General features: G+C 38.1%; 1 protein-coding gene across 2 annotated transcripts in view; it reads left to right on the top strand.

Annotated features, from left to right (window-relative positions):
* Window positions 1-16,870, top strand: part of ACS12 (1-amino-cyclopropane-1-carboxylate synthase 12) — a 31,395-nt gene extending 14,525 nt beyond the window's left edge. For both annotated transcript variants that reach the window (XM_089384634.1, XM_089384633.1), the window contains 2 exons: window positions 15,591-15,745; window positions 15,963-16,870. In XM_089384634.1, the coding sequence (XP_089240760.1) occupies window positions 15,591-15,745; window positions 15,963-16,818 (1,011 nt within the window). In that variant the 3' untranslated portion in view covers window positions 16,819-16,870. The remainder of the gene's footprint in view (window positions 1-15,590; window positions 15,746-15,962) is intronic.
* Window positions 16,871-22,640: the final 5,770 nt, after the last annotated feature.

Below are 22,640 nucleotides of genomic sequence, written 5' to 3'. Positions count from 1 at the left end.
CTCCATTCTTCCACGCTGTCTCCCCACGCTGTCCCTTCCTCTGTCATCGCTGTTGCCCATCCATTGCGTCCTCCGTCTGTTGCTCCAAACCTCTTCCACGCAGCCATCGAGCCTTTTCCTATCCGCAACCCAATCCTGCCCGCACCGCAGCTGCAAACTCCTCCATTACGTGTGCCAAACCTGCATAATACGACAGTCTTCTATCCTCTCATCCATGCGATTTCCTTCTCCGCCACCCTGCACACACTGAACGCTCAGTAAATTCTCATTTTCGATTTATGAACAGGGTTAGCTTAGTAGTTCGTATTTCTTTTGTAATGCATTTGATATGATTTGGTCTAGGTTTTATATTTTGATTAAGTTAGTTTTCTTTTTTTTTAAATTAGAATTTTTTTTTTTAATATTCGGTGTTTTATATAAATTTTAGTTTTAGATCTCACTTTATTTGTATTTATATATTAATATGCTAGGTTTCGATTTGATTTGAGGCTTTATTTGATTTAGGATTTAGATTTTATTTTTACCTTTGATTTCTTTAGGTTTAGGTTTCATAAAGATTTTCAATTCTTTGTTTCATTCAGATTTTAGATTTACTTTAATAAAAATAAAAATAAAAAAAATCATTAAAAAATCTAAAAATTTATAAAAAAATCCTAAAAAAATTAAAAATCATAAAAAATTTGGTGATTAAATATTTTAAAAGCTAAACAAAAGGGATTTGTGCTTTAATGTTTAATTTTTTTTTTTTTAAATGTGGCCTATGGCCCATTAATTTTTTTTTTTTAATTTTTTAGCCCTTTTTTATTTTTAATTTTTATTGTTTATCGTCTTAAAAGATTTAAAAATCTTCAATTACCATTAAGCATTATTTCCTAAGGAATAATTAAAATTTAAATTTAAAGTTCCTTTGGTTATTAAATGCATGGTTTTCCTATGGTCAAATTACGATAAATGTTTTAAAGCTATACTGATTGTTGGAAAAAATTTATTCTAGATCTTGGTCATTAACGATAATTGTTTTGAATCTGGAATCTTTTGCATGTGACAGTGTTGGGCATTTATGTGGATTATCATTACTTTTTCATCACATATTGAAAATCGATCTGGATAGCTTGTTTTATTGATGGTTGATTTAAATATCGAAGGCACTGGTCTAAAATTATTTATATCTTGTAGTCGTGTCTTGTTTGGGCATTTTCTGATTTAATCATTTAAATCCATCAAGTTATCCATCATTAAAATCTCCAGGTGCTTGTTTGTTGTGTCTCCCAACTCAGCGGGTTCCTAGTTGGTCTTCCTTTATCCCATAGGGTCTACCCCCCTTAGCCTAGGGAGACGACTTAAATGGAGAGATTGGGGATCAGGGTGACAGCCCCTGGTCTGAGCGTTGTTGCGGTGCCTAGACACTTTGCGCGACAACAAACCTAATCCCTCATCTCCCTTAACTGAAACAACAAACTCCCTCACTGCTTTTAGCTATTGATAATAACATTAACATCTTCATTCTTCCTTAATAAATAAGCATGCACAAACTGCTGTGAGATAGAATTTAATGGATGTAGGAATCATCACTGTTTATTAATTTCCACAAATAGTATGCCACTCCAGCACCTAAGTCACCTGACACAGGGACACAAGACATGCAAATTCGAGTTTCTGACGTAGGGCACGTAAGACATGTCATATATATAATAAGTAGACATTTCAATGATTTCATATTACACAAATTCTCATTCGTGATACAAATTCAGACATAGATTACACAAATTCTCATTCATGGTACAAATTCAGACATAGATCTAGATTCTACATTGTAAGTTTGTAAGTTGTAACATTATGCATACAAATACAATTGTGACAGATTCCTCAATGATCCAATAGGAGAAAGACAAGAAACTGCAGTTTTCTCATTAAGCCATCAAAATAAAAAATAGAATAGCAAGTACAAAACTGGTTAATTAATAGTAATTAATTGAGAAAGGTAAGAATTCTCTAGAAATTCACATGGATCGACTTGGGGATGATCTCAGCTATCGATTAAGTTTTAATCTTGGCTGTTGAAGACTCAACTGGAGATTATAAGAAGAGGTCGATGGGTAGATGGAGAAACACACACAAAGAGTGAGAGCCATTAGTTAGAGATCCTTGGTAGGTCGAGATATAGAACTTCAGAGGTCGAGCAGAGGAAAAGAGTACGAGCCAGAAGAGAAGCAAAGGGGTAGAGACAATGATTTCAAAGGAGGATTCCAGTTCTGGAGAGTCAAGAGAGGAGGCCGAGTTATTTCTCCTGGAGGCTACGTAGGGGTAGCGTAGAAGTCTCAAAGAGGCAGTGCTATTTAGCTGAACTGGAGGTGGATTCAGTTGCCAGAGGCTGGGAAAATTTCCAGAAGGCCAGGAGGATCGTTTCTAGAGCAGCAACAGGCAGAACGACTTGAGTAGCAGTAGTTCTGGGTTGAGTGTGTGACAGGTTGCGCAAAGGCTTGTGCAGAGGGTTTGGACGACTTACTTGGAGTTGTCAATTTGTGCTGGGATTGCTTGGAGAGGAGGGTAATTTCCCTCAATTGATTTTGCCAGTATTTTTCTCAGATAGAAAAATACTCAGAATTTCGCTACTGTATAATAATAAAAACCCTTAGCTGCTGTAGCGATTTTCCCACATTGGGTTTTTTCGGGGACAATTGTCCAAAAATAATGCTGTCATATTTTATGTGTGTGTGTGTTAGCATTTCTCAGTTTCCAACATTTTTATTTTCTGCAACCTTTTTATGGTGGAACTTGCAGTTGTGATTTTATTTGTTGTTTACCGTAGCAAATAAAGTGCATAATTTAATTTACAGTGAGAAGAATAATTTCCAGTTGTTGCAATAGAAAGTAAAATTTTCACAACATTGAGATTTGCAGTGGCAGTGGAGGTTTTTTGTGCGTCGATGTATGTCGGAGTCAAACAATGGTAGCGTATTGATAAATCACAGGCTAAATCTCACCTAACACAGGGACATGGGACACGAAGGACACAAAGATTCAATTGTCGGACATAGACACGTTGACCCCTCGGAACATGACACATTATATATATATTAAACATTAGATATTTCTTACACAAATTCTCATTCATGATACAAATTCATTGATTCAAACATAGATCTTCATCTATATGTAAGTTTTACAAAGTAACATTATGCATACAAATACAATTGTGACATAAATGATAAATTATAATACATATTCAATGTTCATCAATGATCCAATAGGAGAAAGACAAAACACTATAGTTTTCTCATTAAGTCATCAAAATCAAAATGTGTACAGTGTTACATAGGCAGTAGCAATGCCAATGGCAAATAGAAATAGCAAATACAAAACAACTACAAGCCTGAAGGCAATAGGTAGCTCATGGGTCATCAATCCTCATAATCAAAATCGACATCACTATACTCATCATCGTGGTCACCACTGCTCTCCTCAGTTGCATCCTCCTCCTCTGTATCCAATGTCATCTCTACCTCTGCTGGTGTGGATGATGACCCCTCTATGGTATCACCATCATCAAAAGTGACAGGCTCTAACCTTGGCTCATTAAGATCCATGTTGGCCAATGCCAACTCAACATTGTTGTCCAAACCCATATCATCAGGAAAGACATCCCACATCTTTGTCTTTTCCTTCAACTACTCATCCCTCTGCTTGTAAATAAGACGAAGGTTGGTTTGCACATACACCATTGTCTCTGCCCTGGACTGCTCAAGCCTGCTCTTCTTGACACTATACAAATTCCCATATGAGCTCCAATTCCTCTCGCAACAAGATGATGAAGTCGCCTGCGAAAGGAGCCTCATGGCTAACAACTGTAGAGGAGGGCTTGTTGACCCATGAGTTGCCCATCAAGAATAGGGCTTCTTAGCTCCCTTGTCTCTAATCACATCATATCTTGCAAATCGACCAGTGCCGGTGGAAAACTCTGCAAAGGCATCCTCCACCTCATCAAGGGATGCTCCATCTTGAAAAATCTGCCTCAATGCAACTATCCTCCCTTCTGAAATTTCCCTATCCATGTGAGGAGGAAATTTGCGGGAAGGTCCACCACTTAGCCACTCATGGTTGTTGTATTTTGGGTTCAATGAGTGAGCTAAACAATGTAAAGGTGTGCAATTCGTGTCTCATCTGCTGACAAAAATATCTTGTAGGGTGGTGAAGAAGGCCTCTGATGATGTCTCATACTCGGGGCACTCACTTTGTAAAATAATGCTCCTCACAGACTCAATCATGGAATCCCATCCCTCATAAACCTCTCCTAGGATGGCTTGGTCTGTATCTGTAAATCGAAGCAAAGAAATGATAGGGTCCATGATCTGAATAAGTAGATCTACCCTCTCCTACCAAGCATCATCTAATACTGTGTTCTTCACTCTTTTTGAGGTTGCTTGATCTGTCTTTCTCCAAAAAGACCAAAACTCTGAATTAACCATGGCCCCAAGAGTGGTCTTGACCTCCATCAACCTCTTCAACATGATGAATGAAGAGGCGAACCGTGTATCCACAATCTTCAACAATGATAGATTGGTGTACTCCTTGTAGATAGTGAGGGCATTTGTATTATTTTGTACAAAGTTGCGAATATGCTTTGCATTCTCAATAATGCTTCCAATCCGAAGCACATCAAAAGCAATAGATTAAGTGCAAAATTCAAAGAATGGACAATGCAAGGTGTCCAAAATACTTGTGGATATTTAGCTTCCACAATCACGCTAGAAACCTTGCAAACATGTGCATTATCTGTAATGCTTTGCACACAAGAATCAACACCTACATCTTCAATAACTTTAATAAACAATTCACCCATATATTGTGCATCCTTGTATTGTCCAAGTGCATCCATTGATTTCAAGAAAACTAGACCATTCAAGGAAGACACCATGAAGTTGATGAGTGGGTGCCGTGCTGGATTTGTCCATCCGTCAGAAACAATGCTAACGCCAGATGTTGGCCGTGCTGATTTAATAGGCTCAAGCATTTTCTCCACCTCTTTCTCTGCTTTCGTCAACAATGTGGTTTTAAGATTTTCTGACCCAGGAGGCACATACCCTGATGGAGCCCCTTGAGTTAGAGCTTGACACATCTCAAAAAAATAAAGGTGAGCGTGCAACATTAAACACACTCACCTTTATTTATTGAGATGTGCCGAGCTCTAACTCAAGGGGCTCCATCAGGGTATGTGCCTCCTGGGTCAAAGAAGCTTAGAACCACATTGTTGACGAAGGCAAAGAAAGCAGTGGACAAAATGCTTGAGCTTATCAAATCAACATGGCCAACATCCGGGGTTAGCATTGTTTCTGATGGATGGACAGATCCAACACGACACCCACTCATCAACTTCATGGTGTCTTCCTTGAATGGTCTAGTTTTCTTGAAATCAGTGGATGCACTTGGACAATACAAGGATGCACAATATATGGGTGAGTTGTTTATTAAAGTTATTGAAGATGTAGGTGTTGATTCTTGTGTGCAAATCATTATAGATAATGCCCCTGTTTGCAAGGCTGTTGTCATGAATGTGGAAGCTAAATATCCACAAGTATTTTGGACACCTTGCATTGTCCATTCTTTGAATTTAGCACTTAAATCTATAGCTTTTGATGTGCTTTGGATTGGAAGCATGATTGAGGATGCACGACATATCTGCAGTTTTGTACAAAATCATACAAATGCCCTCACTATCTACAAGGAGCACACCAATCTATCATTATTGAAGATTGCGGATACACGGTTTGCCTCTTCATTCATCATGTTGAAGATTGCGGATACATGGTTTGCCTCTTCATTCATCATGTTGAAGATGTTGAGGGAGGTCAAGACCACTCTTGGGGCCATGGTTATTTCAGAGTTTTGGTCTTTTTTGAGAAATACAGATCAAGCAACCTCAGAAAGAGTGAAGGACACAATTTTAGATGATGCTTGGTGGGAGAGGGTAGATCGACTTATTCAGATCATGGACCCTATCATTTATTTGCTTCGATTTGCAAATACAAACCAACCCATTCTAGGAGAGGTTTATGTGGGATGGGATTCCATGATTGAGTTTGTGAGGAGCATTAGTTTACAGAGCGAGTGCCTCGAGTATGAGACATCATCAGAGGCATTCTTCACCACCATACAGAATATTCTTGTCAGCAGATGGGACAAGAATTACACGCCTTTACATTGTTTGGTTCACTCATTGAACCCAAAATACTACAACCATGAGTGGCTGAATGGTGGACCTTCCCACAGATTCCCTCCTCACATGGATGGGGAAATTTCACAAGGGAGGAAAGCTGCATTGAGGCGGATTTTTCAGGATAGAGCATCCCTTGATGAGGTGGAGGATGCCTTTGCAAAGTTTTCCACTGGCACTGGTCGATTTGCAGGATATGATGTGATTAGAGATAGGGGGGCTAAGAAGCCCTATTCTTGGTGGGCAACTCATGGGGCAACAAGCCCTCCTCTACAATTGTTAGCCATGAGGTTCCTTTCTCAGGTGACTTCATTCTCTTGTTGCGAGAGGAATTGGAGCACATATGGGAATTTGTATAGTGTTAAGAAGAGTAGGTTTGAGCAGTCCAGGGCAAAGACAATGGTGTATGTGCACACCAACCATCATCTTATTTTACAGGCAGAGGGATGAATGGTTGAAGGGAAAGACAAAGATGTGGGATGTCTTTCTTGATGATATGGGTTTGGACAACAGTGTTGAGTTGGCATTGGCCAACATGGATCTTAATGAGCCACTGTTAGAGCCTGTCACTTTTGATGATGGTGATATTATAGAGGGGTCATTCTCTACACCAGTAGATGCAGAGATGACATTGGATACAGAGGAGGAGGATGCAACAAAGGAGAGCAATGGTGATCATGATGGTGAGTACACTGATGCTGATTTTGATTATGAGGATTGATGACTCATGAGCTACCTACTTCCTTTAGGCTTGTAGTTGTTTTGTATTTTCTATTTCTATTTGCCATTTGCATTGTTACTACCTATGTAACACTGTACACATTTTGATTTTGATGACTTAATGAGAAAACTACAGGATCTTGTCTTTCTCCTATTGGATCATTGATGAACATTGAATATGTATTATGATTTATCATTTATGTCACAATTGTATTTATATGCATAATGTTACTTTGTAAAACTTACATCTAGATGAAGATCTATGTTTGAATCAATGAATTCGTATCATGAATGAGAATTTGTGTAAGAAATATCTAATTTTTAATATATATATATATATATTTCATATATATATGTCATTGATGAACATTGAATATGTATTATGATTTATCATTTATGTCACAATTGTATTTGTATGCATAATGTTACTTTGTAAAACTTACATCTAGTTGAAGATCTATGTTTGAATCAATGACTTTGTATCATGAATGAGAATTTGTGTAAGAAATATCTAATTTTTAATATATATATAGATATATATATATTTTAATAAAATAATATATAACGTGCCTTGTTCCAGGGGGTCAATATGTCTGTGTTCGACACTCAAATCCTTGTGCCCTTCGTGTCCCTTGTCCCTGTGTCAGGTGACTTAAGTGCTCGGTGATGGAGGTATCTTGATTAGGAGGATTTTGCTTCACCATTGGACATTTTGTTGATGAGGAGACAATTTATGTGAAGAGCACTCACGTGACCTATCTTTTGCACCTTGTTGATGGAGATTTTCACTTTTTGGTGATGGCTTCACCCTTGGAGGCCTTTTTACTTACATAGGTAAAAAGATCCCGATTCTTATGTTTTATAATTGAGAGAGGTATCTTTTAGGTCAGCGTGTGACCTACTTAACTTGTAAACACTTAAAATATTATTTTAGGGCTTTTAGTCTTATTTGATCCCAAATAGACTTGGTTACCCTCATAGAACTGAAATAGAGGGGGTCGATTTGGGGAGTATCATTGTGACACACTTATTTCTTTCTTGTAAAGGAGTGCATACTAGCTTCTTTTTCTCTCTTCTATGAAATTGATCACTAGGCTAGAGAATTGTCTTGGGAAAGATAAAATTGCATGGATGGATTGTCTACTATGGGGAATGGTGTTAATTTATTACGAGCATTTTCTTTCATTTTGCTAATGTTGTAGAATTAGGGTTTTATAAAATTTTCATATGTTGTACCTTTAACGACTCTAAAAATCTTTGTATGCAATATTTGTCACCAAGTATCCATCAATGAAACTTAGAATGATATTCATTGACCTTAAATCTCCCCTTTGTGAAAGTCACTAGGGTTAGATTAAGAGGTTTTGCTCTCTTTTTCTCTCTCCATTCAAGGTCTTCCACCTTTGACTTTTCCCTTTTCATTCTGTATGCCCAATTGATTAAAGGAACTAGTCATTGTGTGTCAATCTTCTTTAAATTTTATTTTATTTTTCTTATTTTTCATGTTAAACTAAGGTTAGGGTTTGGAAAATTTTACATTAAATAGCATAAATAAACCTTAACTGTCATAGACCTAGGGGTAGGATTTGCATCTATTTAATTAAAAAGAGGAAAAATATCATTTTCATGCAATTTTCAGCCATAATTATAGGGCTGACGTCTAGGCTTTCCTAGCTATTTTGTGCATTTCAGCCTTTAAAAAATTTGCTTTCACTTTTCTCTTGTTTACCTATTTAATAGCTTTTGATATTTTATTGTTTATTGTCATTTATAGGCTATTTTTATGGTTGTCATAAATTTTGCATGCTATAAGGTTCTTTATTGCAAACCCTAATTTATAATAACAATTATTTAATGGATGTAGCATGTGTTTGGAATCTATTTGAGCATCTCCAAGACTTATTTTAGCCCTTTAGACTTGGCCACAAGTTCTTTCAACTCACTACCTCATTCTCACTGGGAGCCCTACCTTGAATATGTTTATGGGATGCCTAACAGGTTCCTAGGAGGGTATTCAGCTTGGGAATTCCTTGGGTTAATCTCCGAGGCCTGTTGGGTCAGCCTCCCTTGTGGGGATAATATCCATCCACAAAACAACATTGGAACAACCAGTAAGGTGACAATGGTGGCTGATCTTATTGTTTCTCTTGACCTAGAGTGCCTAGTGAGGCTTCGCACTAGGTTGCTAGATTTTGTGGTAACAATCCCCATATCTTTATGTGTAGATGATGAATGCTTCCTATCTTTCGTCAATTCTTTTAAGCTTCATCTCTGTGATTTGAGCTTCATTTCAACAATTTTTGCTATCACTTCAGTGACTAGTCCAACTGGTCCATGTCTATATTTGCAATTATGGTGCCTCATTTTGCATTTAGGCACATTATAGTTGTTGTTCCTATGTATTGGAGGAGGATTTCCAAGCAATATATATTAGTTTGATCTAGGTTAAGGGGTCTTTATCTGTAGGATTTTGAAACACCATAACTATTTTCTCATGATAAGTGTTTTGTGTTATAGAGTTTATGTGCTCCACAAAACTTGTGTGATTTCCTTCTTTGTTCTGCTACATAGAACATAAAAGTTAATTTTTATGGTGCATGGGAAAAATAATAAAGAATATTTGTTGTGCATGTCATGAGGGAAGTCATGGCACATTGCAAGTCATAGGGAAAGTTGTCATGCAATGCAAGTGGTGATAAAAAGATCATGCTTACTTTAGGGCAATGGGACAGATGCAATGTATGCCATAATTAATGCAACATTTTGTCTTTAATAAACAAATTTTGACTTAAATGACAGTGGAAAAAATGATAAATTATTTAGGCATCATTTTAAAAAAAGTTCATGCCTTAGGCACTTCGTTTCATTTTTGTTTTTTGGAAAGTACATCTGATATTAACAGATATATCTACAAAAGTGAAAATGAAGGTGGAAGGGTATATAAAAAATGGATCATCTTCTCTTTCTTAATGCTACTAAAGTTAGAATAGGCAGGAGCATCCATGTCTTTATCATCCTTAATTCACAGATATTCTTTAGGTAACACTCGCGTACATACCTTTTCCCGCCACACGTCAAAAAAAATTTTGAAACTAATTGACCTCATCTGAAAAAAGATACTTGCATCTTAACTGCCAAATAGTGAACAAAGCCGTGATTCCAAGGCAATGCCAAATCCTTGAGAAAGTAGAAAAGCATTAGGTAGTGCGCGTCTTCGAGCAGTGTTGCTTGCTAATGAATTTACCTCTTGAAACAATGTTGAATGGTGATCTTGGACACAATATTGAAATATTCTAACAAATCTTGCCAAACTTGCACTCTTAAAGAATGTGCTTCACTTTCTTTGGATGACAACAGACTAAAAAAATACCGTGTCTGAGTCCTCTCTTAGCCAAGTGGGCCTTAAATGCAGCCCTTGATGGATAACCAACTATTTAAAGATTTATAATTTCTAGTTGATGTAAAGAGACCAAAAATTGTGCAGCTTACGAATCCACCCATCTTTTGGTTGGAAGAGGTCCATCGAGCATTCAAATAGGGGGTCGAATATGCCTCCAATGAAGAAGTGCATAAATCTTTTTGGAATCATAAAGCCGTTTCTGTTTCCCGAATCACCTACTGTTATCATGCTGCCTGGGCCCCTACGTATCAATATTCAACTTGTACAGCTCCTCTGAAGGAATCAGCCCCATAATATTCTTGATAATAAGCTCACCTTCCATACCTCCCATTTGTTTCCATCAATTGTCTGACCTGTTTTGCTTATTGCTTGACTTGTTTCCAAACAGCACCTCAATTTCATTGTTTGAGTCACTGTATTCTCTATTAGTTTGGCTTTCAAGTAGGCATGGTTTGGTACCTCTATCAGTGTAGCTAGCAAGCGAGTGTGGTTCAGTTATAAGAGAACTTGAACCTACAGCCAGTAGGTTCAAAGCTCAGTGCTTCACCAAGTGAGCTATACACCCTTCAACGTCCTAATAGTGAGCAACAACAGTCTTATAGCAACATCACTGAAAGACATGAAGGTCTTCTGGAAAGCAAACAATCTCCATTCCTTCCGTGACCTGGTTTAAAGTCACAAAGATCCCTCTAGAGAAAAATACCCATCCTGCTAAGAGTATGAGATTGGAACCATGGAAGCTCAATGCAATGGCTTTGGTGATTCCAACTCCAAATAGAATGCCAAGTCTTCCATCTTGCACGACTGCCTAAAAATGTACTACTTGACCAGTGGGTCAACAAATTTCCAGGGCTCCCAAATGTTTGAAAGACCCATACATTCAGAAAAGGTGGGGAGGAAAATATGTCATATAAGACAAATCCACTCCAAACCTTAAGGAGATGTTGAGCTGATGGGTGCTTGTGCCATAACAAAATTTGCCACAGGGTGAAACCCTCAAGGCATATTACCACCCACTTAGTTGTAAGTACTAAGAATATTCCCTTGGGACATGGCATCAGTAAAGGCCAACCTCCCTCTTCCCTGGTTATAATACATATATCACATGGGACTATATGAAGCCCTCTCTCATCATCATGTTTGGAACACATAAAAGATTTGAAAATCTGTTCTAGTTTCGTGAAGTGGGACTTGCTAAAGAGCCAATAAGAGAGATGGTAAATATGACAGGCCCATTAAATCCATATGGGCATGTTACATGCAAAAGGGATATCTTTGAATTGCCATATATCAAGCTTTTTTTGGAGCTTTTGAAGGCATCAATCCCACATGGTCACAACTGAAAGCCGAGTTCCAAATGGGATCTTGAGGTAACGCACAATTATCTCTAGCCTAATATAATTCCATGAAGAAGAAATCCACTTTGGAGGATCATTGATCCAGACAAGCCAAAATTTGGTCTTTTGCTCATTCACAACTACTCTAGAGGCAATGCAAAGAGGTCTAAACAACCCCTTGTAGTTTTAATTCAAACCTGATCTATCCTCTTTGATAAAAGAAAGAATCATCAACAAAGAGAATATTAACCATCTTTCAGCTAGTGGGAAGAGAGATACACTGATTTCTTCCTTGCATCATACCCACTTCCAACAAATATCCCAAAACATTAACTGTTAGAATGTACAGGTAGGGGAAAGCAGGAAACACTGCTTGTTTTAATGATGACGAGGGATGTGAGTTGTGAATGCACTGTTCATAGAAACAAAAGTTAAACCATTGGAGAAAAGGGTGTTCACCATGGCAACACATTGGGGACCAAATCCAAGGCAGTGTAACATGTTTGTGATGGACCAGTGACTCTATCATAGGCCTTTATCAAAATCAATTTTAGTGAACAAAGAGTGCAAACCCATCTCTCTACTTGATTCTATGCATCCCATGCATAAACTACTGTCTCTAAAATGAATTTGCCTTGCACAAAACCCCTTTATTCCCATCTTACATTCTCCAAGCTACCTTGCAAATTCGGATGGGAAGTGCCTTAGCCAATATCTTTTAAGAGACATTGAAAAGACTAATGGGTTGACACCCACCCCCAAGTGTATCCCGAGCACATTGTTTGGAATCGACTTGATTATCCATTGAGAGATATCAGTAGGTTGCCAAAAGAGAAGGCCTCATTGGTCATACAACAAAGGTCATCATGTACGGTGACCCACATTGCTTGAAAAATTCACATGACTAACCATCAATTTTGGAAGGCTTGCTGTTTTAAATAGAAGTTGGGGCAACAAAGTGTTCATCCTTAGAGAGGTCACAATCTAGCCTAATTGTATCAACAGTGGTAAATTTCCTAGGAATGACCTCACAACATGCCTATCTAGCCTCAATGACCTTATCAGATAATGTGTATGGAGAGAATATTTTGGAAATGCAACCCAAACATGTCCTTTGACGAATTCTCTTCCAATGAACAATCATCCCTATGCAATCCAGGATCCTTTTTGAAGAAGCTTTATGCTTGAAATTAGTCAAAGTAGAATTTAGAGCCCACATCCCCTTCATCAATCCATTATAGTTGGGCAGAAACTTTCACCCCTTGGAAGTTTACTCTTTGCAGACTACTGCCTCTAAATGAGCATCTTCCTCTTGTAGTGCAATATTGTGCAAGTCTTCTTCCAAAAATACTAGGACCTCCTAATTGTAACCGTACCTCCTTTCCAAAAATACTAGGACTTTCTGATTGTAACTGTACCTCCTTTAGATCCCTTCTCTGTTTTTGAGCAATCAATCTTATCCATCCCCTTATGAACTTGATCGTCTTGCGTAAGGACACATACCACTAGATAAGCAAACCATTATGTGCTTGAGATTGAGAGAAAACATTCTAGAGCCGATGAACTAGCACCCTAACATTTGGAGACTAGAGATGCAAGACATTTAGTTGAAAAGGAAAGGAAGGCAGAGAGTCATTCCACTGTTTTTAAAAATATGGTAGTTTGTATAGGAAAATGGCAGATACTATAGAATCCATCAAATGTGTCAATAGTTCAGAGCCTCCCAAAGAAAACAAGACCATCATGAGGCCCATAAAACTGATCCAGACACATCTGTAAGCTGTAACAACTTTGCTTGAGGTTGCACTAGGTGAATTACCACCCATAATCCATGTTCCTTTTCTCCCAAGAGTCAAACACTTACAAAGTAGCCTTGTATCTAGTTCATACCTCCTTTTCTGCCCTATAGACAACACTGTTAATGCCACTATCCCTATCTATGGCCAACTCCATCATGTAGAAGTAACCCCTTAGAATCCAACTTGCATCTAGCAGTGATATGGGCATCTAACCCCAAAGAGTGCATTTGTAAATACTAGAGTTGGGAGCATAGATTGAACAAAAACTGAGGAGCCTGTTGTGAAGCAAAACTATAACCATCACACATCTATTGAGTGAATTTGAACTGTACCCAACATCAAAGATTTGCAAAAAGTGTGAAATGGTGAGAACCATTTTGCCGCTGCTTTGATGTGGCTCAAAGCGTAAAATGGGCCATTCTAATAGTATATCATCTAACATCTTAACTCATATCCAACATACTTGACTTCCTATAGAAAGACCACATCGGGTTTGGATTCTTGCAACAGAACTCTATGAAACATCTTATGACTTGGGATTGTCATCCCTCTGACATTCCAAGACACAAGAAAGCTTCATTCAAGGATTAAACCCATATTCAGGTTATTTGGAATGAAGCTCATGTTGTGCTACGGATCTAGAAGATGGATGGGCGATTCAAACTAACAAAAGGAAGGAACTGAAATTGCCTTCTTGGATAGAACAAGAAGATTGGGATATAGGTCAGCCATCGTGTCCTAAATCTTATAAGGATGTGTCAATGAGATCTTTAGAAAGATGGATCTGCACCTTGATTCATTATTTGAGCTCCAATATTATATGTCAAGGCATTGTGATTAAAGCTTTTGATTTTTTTATTATTAATTTCCAAACTAATTCGCAAAATTGTATCATAAATGATTTTCTAATGATTATGATTTGATGCCCTAATTGAATTATTGTGATGTTCAATAGTTGTGTAACATAGGGCCAAGATTCTAATTTTAACAGATTAAGCTAGGATTTCGATTCCATAAAGGGGAATCTAATATTATTTTCCCAAATCCGCAGCTGATGAGGTGGAATTCCTTGTCATAAATTAATATAGGAAACTAGACAATTCACATTCATGAGCACTTCTAAACAATTAGTTAATAATAAGTTTCGAGAGTTTTTCTCCTTTTTTAAAGTGATGTAATCGACTATGAATGTGCCAAGCCTTTTAGTAGTAATTATTATGATCGTTAAAGTTTATTATATTTTAATGTGTTGGAGATATAGTCAACTTTTATTATGGCAATCTTTTATTTGATTGTATGTTGTCTGTAAGAAGGCTGAATAATACAAGGAATGGATGTGTTATTAGACACATTCTTGAACAATTTATTTATTGTTATTTTCAATGTATTTATTGTTATTTTCTATTTTGCATACAACGTATTTGGGCTATATCAATTGGTATCGAAGCTTTAGTCTTTGGACCTCACAAATGGATTTGCTCCCTTAATGTTCAGGATTCTATAGCATCATGGTATTTGCTCCCATAACATCTAGCTGCGGGGTAATTTCTCCCATAACATCTAGCCATGTTGCCCTTGGCCTCCTGTGGTTTCACAGCTGGTTGGTTATCTTGTATCACTCTCAGCCCCATTTGGGTGCTTTTGGCTTCTATCTGTTGATGCCTTTGAGTGTCTTCCTTCTATTATTGCAATTTCTGATGCTTCCACGTTGGTGCTTTTGGTGATGTTCCCTTATTCAAAACTAGTGAGATGCAACTTCTCTCTATTCTCTCTGCAAGCTCTCTATAGTATCAAAAGAAATGATTATGAAACCATCAACTTCAGGTTGAGTTACTGAAGTTTGCATGGAACACTACTACGAATGCAACGAGTAAAAGGTGCAGCCATATTGAGCTGCCCTCTGTAAAATATTGAGATTATAGTTTCAAGTGATAAAGAGAGATATTATGTAGCATGCAAAGTATGTCATGGAAGCGTGTAATCTCTTGGAAAACTTCTTTTCGTAATATATTTATATTTGTTCAGAGTCTGAATTCCTTAAGTTTTGAGAAGTGCACTTTAGTTTTTAAGGAAATTTAAAACAATTTCAATCTAGGAGTGAAAGTTTCTCGACATATTTACAGGTAATGGCTGATTTTATGTGTGAAGTCATGAAGGCGCCCTTCAATCCAGATAAAATAGTATTGACAGCAGGGGCTACTCCAGCAATAGAAATGCTCGGCTTTTGTTTGGCAGACCCAGGAAATGCATTTTTGGTTCCATCACCCTACTATCCAGCGTAAATATTTGAACCTCTTATTTTGCATGAGTAGGCCATTGATAATTAATGGGAACTATAGTTCATAACTTCATATAACTAGATTATAATGGTTAAGTTGCTCTTTTCTTTGGATAGCTTTTGAGTTTTGACATGCTGAGATTCTGTTAACCGGTTATGTTGGATCCATGATGCGGGTTTTTTATTCAACTAAAACAGAGATCCGTGGCTTTTGCAGTTTTTGCAGGGATCTTAAATGGCGTGCTGGTGTTGAATTAGTACCTGTTCCTTGTCGCAGCAGTGACAACTTTAATGTGACAATAAATGCCCTAGACAGGGCTTTCAGTCAAACGAAAAAGAGAGGGTTGACCATTCGTGCTCTTCTCATATCAAATCCTTCCAACCCGGTTGGAAACATATTGGATTCAGCGACATTGACCATGCTCTTAGAGTTTGCAACAGAGAAGAACATTCATCTTATATGCGATGAAATTTATGCAGGATCTGTGTATGATATCCCAAATTTCACTAGTATAGCAAAGGTTCTAGAGTCAGGTGAATTTGACAAGAGCAGAGTCCATATTATCTATGGCACATCTAAAGACTTGTGCCTTCCAGGTTTTAGAGTTGGAGTTATTTATTCTTACAATGATAAGGTCCTCAAAGCTGCTCAACAAATGTCAAGATTCTGCTCTGTTTCTTCTCAGACACAGCATTTGCTCATTAACATGCTTTCGGATGCCCAATTTATCCAGCAATATCTGAGTGAGAACCAGAGGAGGTTAAGGAAGACATCTCTTGTACTCACTGAGGGATTGAAGGAAGCAGGCATTAAATATGTGAAGAGTAATGCGGGTCTTTATTGTTGGGTTGAAATGGGAAGCTTGATGCCATCTTATAGTGAGAAGGGAGAGCTTAATCTTTGGGATAAATTATTGAATGAAGCAAAAATAAATGTCACTCCAGGATCTGCTTGTTATTGCATTGAACCTGGATGGTTTCGCATTTGTTTTAGTACTCTGAGCTGCCAAGATATGACTGTGGCTTTACGGCGAATTCAAGAATTCTCCAAAAGTTGTAAACGTAGTTTGTAGGGATATTATTCTTGCCAAAACTTAATCTTGAAATCATTCTTTTTGCATTTTATTCTTGTGTTCTGATTTCATGAAGTTTTACTTGCCAAGACTTGATTGATATTGACGGGGGCTGTTTCATTTAGAAGACATTGTTTGACAGATGGACTTTCTTACTCTTTTCCAGGTTTCTGTTTATTTGTATATAATAGTGTTTTTCATCCTGTTTCATGTTTAGAAAAAATGTCACCACACATGTTTGATTCTTTTCTATTTTGCGCAAATGAAAAATTCAGAGCATGGATAACGTATGTCTTTCTTGATCATGACCGATTTCAGTTATCTGAAACATGATAGAGCATGCCTTGACTCATTGCTGTCCGGATCTTTTTCTCTGCTCACATTAGGGGAAACATTTACAACTGGAGCTCTAAGTGATGCGTAGAGCTTTATGGCTTCAATTTCTTATGGCCACAATATTATTGGACAATCTGCTGCTGCAGCCAAGTGTGTACTTATAATCTGTCTTCTTGGAACGTTTGGCCATTACAGGCATGTGCTTTTGTGTTTGGAAACAAGAAAATGACGGTCGAAAGAAATTAGGTACTGATGCAAGGCCTAAAACCTGCATATCAAATTACACAGCAGAAGATCCACAAACACAAACACAATTGCAGTAAAGAAAGTAGAGAAATTCGAAGCAATAATTTATTGAAATTCAATAGGCAGTCTGTTGATTCTTGGTGCAACGTCTCAGAGTAGATCTCTGACTCTACTGAATTTTTAATCAATACAACCAATAACCATAAACCAGCTGTAAACAATTCTAATAGCCAATTCCCTGTGTTCATTTTTTGAAATTTCATTTATACAAAGTGGGAGAAATTCTAACTGTTACAACCACTTCAACTGCTACGAATTCGAAACGTCCATTAACCAAATTGTTGGTATTTGGAACTCTATTAATTGAATTAATTCCCTTAAATTAAAAATTCATATATTCTTCGACATGGTTGGTTACCAAGCATCCATTTGTAATTGGTTTCAGGGGTTCGAGACACTATGTTGAATCTCTTCGTTTCTTGTTTATTCCACGTTTGTACGCTTATTTTCTCAAACCATTCTCTCTCTGTTCGAACTTTCATTTGTTATTCCTTATCTCAAATTCCATTCGTTCAGTTTTTCCAAGCTTCTAAAGCTTTGCAAGGGCTTTCCTTAAATGAATTCACAGAGACCTAAAAAATGGTAATTACAAACTCATGCACTAGGATGTTGAGATCACAAATAAAAAGAGGGGATTGAATGAATGAAAATGACAACTCTTTAATGGAATTAAAATGACAACTCAAAAACCTGCAGTGAAAAGAGAAAATCCAGCACTAAAGAGTGTGCCAGTGCTGAATCAAGAATGCATTAGAAAGAGAATGATGCCCAAGTATGAGTGCATTACACATGAGATGCACAAATGTCCATAAGAGAAAAATTATGCCAACCTTCCTTTAGGCTTAAAACACTTGTATTAGAGATACTTAGCTCAATGATTTAAAAAGATGTTTTGTAAATGCGGTTCAAGTTGCATATTTGTAAACAACTCAAGTGGATTTTCTCCCAAGAGGGTTTATGGGCCATGTCCTCTGAACAGGGTTTATGGCCCATGCTTACGAAACACTAATGATACATATGAATGGTCCATGGCCACATGTAGATATCACAGCAATAATTCCAACACTGGAGACAATAAGGTGAACTAACCTGACATACGAGTGGACGACAACAAACTAACATGCGATCTTTTCCAAAAACTTTCAAATGCTCTTTTCATTCAGATTTTTAAAGTCAAGCTTTTGTTTAATTCTGAACTGAATTATCAAAAGGTGAAAGGTGGGTCCTGATGACATCGATGATAGTGAATTTGAAGTTTCACATAAATGAATCTGTTTAAAAATTGTTTGGGCCTTCACACACCACATTCCTGATGTCAAAGCATCATGTCCTGATTTGCTGGTTTGTGCCCAGTGTTTTTAAAACCGGAACCGGTGACCGGACCGGTCCACCTAATGAACCGGTTTACCGACCGGAACTGGTCTAACCGGGACTGGTTTGGTCTAAACGAACTGGTTTTTAAAAAATACATTAAATAATTAATTTTTAATGAAACAAAACCATTTTTAAGATGTAAAACCATGATTCCAAGCCAATAGAGACAAAATATGCAAAGTTTGCTCATTTATATACCATGCAAAGGTGAATATATCAAAATGGCACCGAGTGCAATACATATCATCGACAAAATAGCAAAATACATAAGAAATGAGGCTCTAAATGGCCTATAAAGTCCAAAAACAATGCTGCAAGCTATGAGGCCATTGGCCTACTACAAGTCTATAGTGTACACATGATCAATCATCAAGTCCATCACCACTACTAGACACAGGATCATCATCAGGAGCTACATAGACATCATCTGATTCAGAGTCTGAGGATGCCTCAGCCTGATCTGCAACATCAGTATCAACGCCACCAATGACAATAGAAGTGGACCTAATGGAAGCACGAGTTTGTCGACCTGCACGACTAGTGCCTTCTATTGGTTCCTTGCCTTTCCTTGATGCCGCTACTGATCCTGGTTCTGATGCCGCCACATAATCTGCCTCATCCCCCGCTAAAGCCATGTCGATATCAAAATCAGCCTCAAACACAAGATCTTCAGTCTCCTCCACCCATTCTGATGTTGGATCAATATCGTCCAACACAATGGGATCTAGATCAGGTGATTTGCTCATCATTTGGTTCCTCCTCAGTCGAAGGTTGTATTGCACAAAAACAAGATCATTTAACCGTTTTTGTTCCAAACGGTTTCTCTTCTTCGTGTGTATGCGCTCAAAAACAGACCAATTGCGCTCACAACCTGAAGCACTGCAAGTTTGACTGAGGACTCTAATTGCAAACCTTTGCAATTGAGGACACTGGCCACCAAATGACTCCCACCAATGTGCTGCAAAGAAAAAGACAATAATTAGTAACTTAGTTTATAATTTGAATTGTAAAGAACGTAAACAATTTTAACTTGAAATGAAAAACAAAATGCAAATTGGAATTACTTACCTGGTTGGTCCACATCTCTTTCCATCTTTGCCAAGTTTTTGCCAAAAGTACCACTTGCCATATTGAAAATAGTAAGCTGTCTATGTATTTCCAACTGGTCTACATGGTTAGGGACCATGCGCTCCAAGCAATCAATCAATCCAGCTCTGACCTCCCCATCATGCTGATCTCCTAGCCGATTTTTATAGTGATACCTTGGGTTCAAAAAATACCCGGCTGCATGTATAGGATGATGGAGTTGATTGTTCCATCTGTTATCAATGATCTCCCATATACGGCCATATTTAGCTAACCTGTCCTTGTAAGCTGCCCGTATCTGCTCCTTTGCCTGATCCATAGCTTCATAAATGTAGCCCATGGCCAATCTTTCCCCATCCACCAACCTTAGCAGCTTAACAAGGGGCTCGGTAATTTTCACAAGCTCTACAGATCTTTTCCAAAAATAAGTGTCTAACACTTTCTTTTTGGTGTCTTTTCCATCTGGTCTACGAGCCCACCGAGATTCAGACCATTCTTCAGAGGAAATCATTTTCTGCAAGTTTTTATGTTGACCATTGAGACATTGCAACGTGAGGAAGTGAGTTGCAAATCTCGTAATTGCAGGCCTAACAAGCTCTTTGCCTCCAGTGTGTTTCCTCATTAGGCTCAATACCCATGAGTGGTTGTAAATGTATTTTGTAATGCACTTGGCATGCTCTACAGTGTTTTTTACCCACTCCACCTTGCCTATATCCTCAAGCATGAGGTCTATGCAATGTGCAGCACATGGAGTCCAAAATATGGTCTTATATTTGGCCTCAAGCATCTTTTCAGCAAGAACATAGTTTGAGGCATTATCAGTGATGACCTGCACAACATGCTGCTCCCCAACTTCCTGAATAATGTTATCCAAAAGCTCAAATAGAAGGCTTGCATCCTTTACCCTATCAGATGCATCAACTGATTTCAAAAACATGGTTCCTTGAGGGCAAGAAACAAGGAAATTAATGATAGTGCGGTTCTTTCCATCGGTCCATCCATCTGACATAATGGAACAACCTGTTTTGAGCCATGACTCTTTAAACTCAACCAAATACTCATCAATGGAAGATATCTCTTTTTGCAAAAGAGCTCCCCTCAAGTCATGCATACTAGGGCCTTTGAAGCCCTTTCCTGCAGCTATAACAGAGTCCCACATAGCTTGGTAATAAGGTGAGCGAGCAACATTAAATGGGATATCTGAATCATACCACCATCTAGCAATGTATTGGTGAGAAGTTTCTTTGCATTGTTTTTTCCAATGTTGATCCAAAGTGGGTTGAGAACTTGGCTGGGAGGAAGTGGGATTAGATTTAGAAGAGGCAATGTTGGCAGAAGATGAGAAATAACTTTGGATGTTTGCTCTCTTTGTTCCTTTTGATGGTTGGCCAACTCCAACAGAAGGATGAACATAGTGAAAAGGGTCATTGGTGGAAGGGATAGAAGTGGAGTCTTGAATCTCATAATCATCATACCCACTCTCTTTCATAAGATTCATGGCTTCTACTAATTCCCTCTTCCTTGCAATTTCATCTTGGATGGCCTTCTCCCTAGCCTTATCCTCATAAAATTTTTCAAGCTTGGCAATGTATTCTGCCCTAATAGGACCTAACAGTTCTTTTGGTGCATCACATGGCTTTACTTGGCCTCTTACCCCAGCCAAGTGTTGTTTCAACCTAAGAATACCCCCACCTCCAATAGATTTATGGCATAATTTGCATATCATTTTTTCATCAATTACATCACAATGAACCCATGCATCGTCCTTTCCTTTTGGAGCCATGTTTGCTTGAAATAATAACAATTTGCAAAGAAATCTGCCATTTAAAAAAAAATTGCAGCTAAGCAAAATGGAAAACCAAAGATAAATGTAGAAAAACAAATGCACATGCAAGGCTCAAGCTACAAAATTTGATAGCATAGAGCTAGAGAGTTTATAGCATACATGATAGATCATAGAAGTGAGAAGTTTATAAGTATAACACATCAAAAAAAAATTCATGGACAGCAGACTCAAATGAGGAATTATCAAATGCAAATCCTTACCTGGAAATGCAAACTAGCTCCCTTAGCCTCCTCTTGAAGATGGCAACTCCACTGGCAGCTACACACTATCTCCAAAATAGCTCCAACTCCAACTCCAAGATGACTACTTCAGCAAAAACTCCACACTCTCCAAGCTCACAAACAAACTCACAAACACTCACAAACACTCCAAATCAGTTGTGTGAGACAAATGAGAGTGAGAGGGGTGTCTTATAGCAAGTGTGAGGGTGTTTTTGGAGGGAAAATACCTTTCCCTCCCCCCCAAAACCCCTAAACCACAAAACCGCAGGCGCTTTTTCCATAAACCGGCGGGCTGTCCATAAACCGGCCGGTTTAGGACGGAATCGGCCGGTTTTGACCGGTTAGGGCCGGATTTTGGGCAAATGAGGTGGCTAACCGGGTTTTTTAGGCCGGTTCGGACCGGCCAGGCCTCCAACCGGCCGGTTAGACCGGTTACCGGTTTTTGTGGCCGGTTTTTAAAACTATGTTTGTGCCCTAGCTACATGCTTATCTTGGCCTTTGTGATCCTCAAAACTACTTACCACGCTTTTAGTGGGATTTTTAAGTGCTCCTTTATATGAATCAACGTTGAGACTTCTTTGGCATGATTTATTGTGTAGGTTTGTTCTCCAATCTTCGAGCACAGGTACCAATTATTGATTCTGTGGCACAAT

The sequence above is a fragment of the Pinus tabuliformis genome, chromosome Q (genome assembly GCF_031772625.1).
Source record: "Pinus tabuliformis cultivar Carrire ecotype Pingquan chromosome Q, CPIR1, whole genome shotgun sequence".
In the NCBI taxonomy this organism is placed as follows: domain Eukaryota; kingdom Viridiplantae; phylum Streptophyta; class Pinopsida; order Pinales; family Pinaceae; genus Pinus; species Pinus tabuliformis.
Note: the sequence above shows the minus strand (reverse complement) of the source record. Positions and strands in the feature narration are given on the sequence as shown.